Source organism: Tetrao urogallus (genome assembly GCF_951394365.1).
Source record: "Tetrao urogallus genome assembly, chromosome: 5".
NCBI lineage: Eukaryota > Metazoa > Chordata > Aves > Galliformes > Phasianidae > Tetrao > Tetrao urogallus.
Window position 1 is genome coordinate 18697564 of NC_136818.1, and position 6000 is coordinate 18703563.

Genomic DNA, 6000 nt, shown 5'->3' on the forward strand with positions numbered 1-6000 from the left:
AAAACCTAGAAACCTATCAATGTTCTCAATGTTGAAAATTTTTAAGGAAGTACCAGCTAACTTCTGGGGTTTTGTTTGTTTGTTTGTTTGATTGATTGTTTGCTTTCCAGGCTGCTTGGGTTTAGATTTTCATTCAACTTTTCATTTGTGTCAACACAACGTGAAAAGATCATCTACATAAATCTTACTCACCAGAGTGACTTCTACTGTGCTCACAGGAAAGTGACATAAAACATCAAAATCTATCATGCCTTTCTATACGGCATTTCTTCTTCAATAAATTTAGTTTTGACATAGTAACGGAGAACCGAATCTTTGAAGCTCTGTGAGATTAATTCATCCTCAGCATAACTCCACTGGAGTCCGTGGAACTGCAGCGAGGATGAAATTTGACCCCTACAAATCTCTGGCAGAAATGGGGCCAGCAGGGGGCAGAAGCCCTGATGGAGCTGACACCGCCAAGGTTGTGACCAGGTATAAAGGGCTTCAACGGAGACCCCGATCACCTTGCTGAGCTGCCATTAGGACACCCGTTGATTCAGAAAGTGGAGATTCACACCGAGAAATACTTCGTGAAAGTAATAACAATAAAAAAGCCTAAAAGTTAAAACTTTATTGGTGGAGAGTTAAAACTCCTTCATAGATGTTGGAGGTTGGAACTTGATGATCCTTGAGGTCCCTTCCAACCCAAGCCATTCTATGATTTTATGATTCTGTGTCTGAACACAGAAAAATGAAATCCTCAGACCCAGCTAGGTTGGCCCCCACAAGCGCCTGCGGGACTTGGAGGGAAGGAGGGAGGAAGACGGGCAGCGTTTCCAGCCCGGCAGGAGGCGAAGGGGCTCCTGCCGCCACGGCTCACGCATCGCAGCTCCGCAGATGTGCGAGCTCAGCTCACAAAACCGCAGCGCACCGGACGGGACGGCGCGGCGGTACCCGAGGGCCGAGCCGTGCCTGAGGGCAGAGATTCCCTTTCTTTCTGCGGGGGCTGCCTCCGTGTCCTTCATCTGCTGCAGGTCGCTAGCGGGCTGCACCGCACCCACCGTGTCCACGGACACCTAAGGGACCACTCGCCCCCCCTCTCCCTCCCCCCCCCGGGAGGCGGCAGAGCGGAGGGAGGCTGGGGACGGCAGCACTGCCCGCGCGGAGCCCGGGGCTGGGCCCCCTCCTCTCCGGCACGTCCTTCAGGCGTGCGCCCACCTGCGGGGTTGCCCTCCTCGCTGCCAAGGGCCCCTGCCATACTTCTACTCTGTCGCACTGGAAAACATTCTGCCCGCTGCGAGCCTTTGCAAAGGAAAAATCAGGCGAGGGGAGGAAAGGAGAAAATCCGAGAGGAGTCTCCACATCCAGCTTTCCCCTTCCTCGCCTCTCCGAGGAGGCAGATGGTTGTCGCTCAATTTCTGCCACAACTTCGTGAGCTTCAGCAGCGTCAAGAACCTAAGTTCAACAGAACTGAAAATCGCAGGCACACTCTATAAAAACCGAGCGGGGTGCCGGACGACGGGAAATCGCTCAGCGCAACGCGTATTTGTTTCACCATCCCGTCCTGCCAGCGCATCCCCTCGGCGGCGCTGAGCCCAGAGCGGCGCTGAGGTGGGACGGGCGGCTCCGAGCGGGCACCCGCGGTCCCAGGGGCTCTCGGAAGGGTCCGCGCCCCGGGCCTGAGCCCTCAGGGTTCCTCCTCGCCCCGGCAGCGGAGGCGTTCTGACAGCCCTGGCCTGGCCTCGGATCTCTTCCCCGACGCGGGGGGAGAGCGGCGGCCGCGGCGCGTCCGTTTCCTTACCTCCTCTGACCTCCGCAGCCTGGAGAAGGACAGCGAGGGTGATGAGCACGGTCACGGCCGAGTCCCGGGGCCACCTTTTCGTTTTCCACCGCGTGGACCACCTCTGCATCTTCATGCTGCGCGCCCGCGAGCGTGAGTTAAACCTGGGCGCCTTCAACTTATACTCCGTCCTTTCCACAATATTCCCAGAGATGATTTCTCCTATAGAGCCATACGTGACACACCGAAGGGATTCTCTCTCCCTCGCCCGGCCCCGTGCAGGCCCCTCCGCCCCGTGCTCCCCGGTGCCCTGCCTTCAGACTGGAGGGAGACGAGGGGCTTTAATCAAAATGCACGGAGCGCCGCATCCCCCTAAAGGCTTCATCCCGTCAGAGGGCTGGGCGAGCGGCTCCGGGGCCACCCCTGCGCCCAACTGACAAGGCAGCCGCCGCCCGGAGGCCAATCGCGACGCACCCCCGGCCGCCCACGGCACCGCCCTCCGCCTCGGTGGCGGCACACCGGCCGCGCACGGCACCTTCGACCGCTGTGTCGGCGAGGACCGGCTCTCCCGAAGGGGAGCTTAGGGAACGGGAAACCGCCGTGCGGGAGCGACCCGGGGGACGCCGACGGGCGTATCCTGTCCCCGGGGCGCGGAGTCCCCTCTGCCCCGCCGCCCCCAACCCCACGGTCGCGCTACGGAGCATGCGCAGTGCCGCCCGCGGCGCCCCTCGAGCGGGTGGCGCGAAGCGAGGCTGCGGGCGGGGGGCGAGTCTCCGGGCGGGTGGAGCGGGGAGGGCGAAGGGGGGCGGGGGGTGTGCCGGGCGGCGGGGGGAGAAACCAGGCTGAGAGAGGGGCTGGGGGCTCTTAGGGGTGGCCTTCCCCGGCCGTCCGCTGCGCACCCGCTCCCGAACGCGTCTTCTTTTCGCACTGTCGCGGGGTGCCCTGTGCGAACGGAGGGAGCGGAAGGTGAAGGGAAATCACGCGCCGAACAGCCTCCCGGTCCCCGCCGCACCACGTCCCGGACGTCGGGAGTACGCTTCGGATCTCCTCCCCGAAAGGCCCCCCGTTCCCACTGGACACTCGGGGACCCACCTGTGAGAGGGGAACCCCGCAGCGCGTCCGGCCGCTCTCCGCCCGGCGCCGCGTCCTGCCCCACTCCCCTGGAAAATGAGACAGTTGGGTCATGTTTCGGTAGAAGTGTGTATCAGAACTGTGAAAGTTGCCTTCACTGAGATCTGCTTCAAAAAACAGCTTCTAACTAATAAGCAAATGGTTGAACCACAACATAAGTCTTATTCAATACGTTACATTTCAGAAGTGTGTCATCCTTTCCTACAGCACCCGATCACAGAATCACAGAATCACAGAATGGCCAGGGTTGGAAGGGACCTCAAGGATCATGAATCTCCAACCCCCCTGCCACATGCAGGGCCACCAACTTCCACGTTTAATGCTAAACCAGGGTCCCATCCAACCTGGCCTTGAACACCTCCAGGGACGGGGCATGCACAACCTCTCTGGGCAGCCTGTTCCAGTACCTCACCACTCTCTCTGTAAAGAATTTCCCCCTGATGACCAACCTAAATCTCCCCTCCCTCAACTTGAAACCATTTCCCCTCGTCCTGCAGTTATCAACTCTTTCAAAGAATTGATTCCCCTTCCCTCTGTAGGCTCCCTTTAGGTATTGAAAGGCTGCAATGAGGTCACCCCGCAGCCTTCTTTTCTCCAGGCTGAACAAGCCCAGCTCCCTCAGCCTGTCCTCATAGGGGAGGTGCTCCAGTCCCCTGATCATCCTAGTGGCCCTCCTCTGGACCCTCTCCAACAGCTCCCTGTCTTTTTTGTACTGGGGGCTCCACACTTGGACGCAGTATTCCAGATGGGGCCTCACAAGAGCAGAGTAGAGAGGGACAATCACCTCCCTGTCCCTGCTGGCCACCCCTCTTTTGATGGACCCCAGGATACCATTTGCAACCAATGTTTTACTGTACTACAATACTATTCACAGCTCTTTCTGTGCTTGCTTTTCTGAAATAGTTGATCTTGTCGTTACATTTACAAGTGAGGGGACTCACAGCGCATAGCAGTTGTCTCCAGGCCCTCCCAGGTCTTACTGGGTGCTGTTCATCGACGTGAAGGTCTGGGACTTGGAGCAGTCTGCTGCAGTGCAGCAGTGGAGCATCAGTACACCAGGTCTACCTCACTTTTCTGTACCAAAGCCTGCTGCTTCAGAACAAGTCCTTCAGTTGTCTGTTTCAAGACACACACTGATCCCAAAAAGTCAGGCATTAATTAGTTAATTAATTAGTACGATTACTGTTGCTCTCCCTGTTTGTGTTGTCCTCTGGTTTACCAGAGACTTCAGAGAGGACATTAAGTTAATCCCTTTAGTGCCTCATTCTTCTTCCTTGCAGTGCCAGTAGGTAGCCCCGCAAGTGGCTTATTCTTTTTGCTTAATACTTTGTTGCTGGAAAATCCCATGCACTATGAAGTCTGAGTTTCCTCTCGATGTTTATAAATCAGACATCTTTCTGTCAGCAACACTCCTGTTACATCCAGTCTGTTCTCACACATTGCCTCTGGCACTACTTTTTTGAGCCTTGCTATTAGCCTGAATTAATACAGCTACAATGGATCATAGAAAAAAGAATGTCTGTCCTCATTAAAAAGGGGAAAAGGAAGTGTTTCAGATAGGTGGTGAAAAAGGACAGGTAAATGTCACAGTGTAGAGAATGGTAGCTTATCATAATGCCTTTGCAGTTACTTCAGTTTTAAGGTACATAATTCAGATCCCAAAATGTAAACAGAAAGATACCCACTCATCTGTATGGTCCGGCACTGGTTCTAAGAACAACTAGGACAAAATGCAGAGTGTTTGTCATTCCAAATTGAAACTTTAGATCTCTGCAAGAGAGTAGATTGAAAATATATCAATCCAGGTGAAGTGGCATGCTCCTATTGGTATATAATTCTGCAGAGTTTTATATTAATTCTATATCAATTCTAGTGCAAGAGCTTTTTTTGGTGCTAGCTCAGTTGTTTCTGCATGCCACCATGTCAAGCCGTATAGATGTGTAACAAAATGCCATCACATTCAGTGGCTGCAAGACAGAAGCCACGTGCTGTTTAAGTACTTGAAGATCCTCATCTTGTGACACATGAGATCCAGTGTTTAACGACTACTGAATTTTGTTTAACTGATTTTTTTAGTTTTTTAGTTTGTAATCTTAACTGCCACAGTGGTGTCCCAGTGAAATAATCACAGTAATCACAGCCTAAGTGCAGTGCAAACATATCAAAGAATAGATATGATTCAAAGTGCAGTTAAGTTTGCTAAGATTTATAAAAGTATTAACGATTTGTAGTACTAAATTGCAGCCCACAAATGTAATTTCAGGAGAAATATGTTCTTTCTTGAAACTAATAGAGAATTGAAACATGAAAATGTTTTCAAAGAAAAACTGAAGAGAATAATGTTGTTTTTTAAATCAACTGTAATCCACAGCGGTTTGTTTTTTTCATTAGCTTTCTTGTTCCCCATTTCTCTTCAAACAGTTTTAGTGAAAAGAAAGGCCAAGCATTGTGACATTCATTATGTTCTGTCCCTGACACATCAGTGTTGGCAGATTAGCCCATGTTTAAATATTAGAAATTGCTCTCTTGTATGTGCACAGATGGGTCATTGTTGTATTTTGGGGCAGAGAGGGGGAGGGGTTAGGAACTAAAGAGAAATAAGTATGTTTCTTTGGTCCTACATAGCTTACAAGAAACTAAGGGCACCTTTCTCAAGCTATAGGTACCCCAGTGAAATATAACTGTAAGCATGATGATCTCTTGCAATCTTGAAATCATAATGTGTTTTTCATAGCACACTGCTCGATATCAAAAGTGGAGACTTCTCAGTTTATGAAGTGTATTATTCATTGGGAATAACTAATGCACTGAAAGGAACAGGATGCTTTTCTTAGTTTCCACATATCCTGGGCACACTGGCTTGGCTTAAAGCACCTTGTTTCTAGCTTCATAAGGAGCTTGACACCTTCTAAATCTTTCATAGTACAGATATATATATATATATATATATATATATATATATATAACCCTTACATTTTTAACTGAATGTGCCCAGTAGTGTGTAGTTAAGTTGCTATAAGAAACAATAACCTGGGAAATTAAAATTTCTCAGCCCGTGTAAGAAATAAAGCTACTGTTAAGATTAGTGTTAGAAATTAAAAGATCAA

At 51.2% G+C, this 6000-nt stretch overlaps 1 protein-coding gene across 4 annotated transcripts in view; it reads right to left on the reverse strand.

The window, feature by feature from the left end:
- Positions 1-1898, reverse strand: part of COL11A1 (collagen type XI alpha 1 chain) — a gene marked incomplete at both ends in the record, with an annotated part of 129619 nt that extends 127721 nt beyond the window's left edge. For 3 of the 4 annotated variants that reach the window (XM_079535686.1, XM_079535687.1, XM_079535685.1), the window contains one exon: positions 1784-1898. In XM_079535686.1, coding sequence (XP_079391812.1) covers positions 1784-1898 — 115 coding nt within the window. The remainder of the gene's footprint in view (positions 1-1783) is intronic. The other variant, XM_079535688.1, reaches the window with a different exon arrangement.
- Between the last annotated feature and the right edge of the window lie 4102 nt (positions 1899-6000).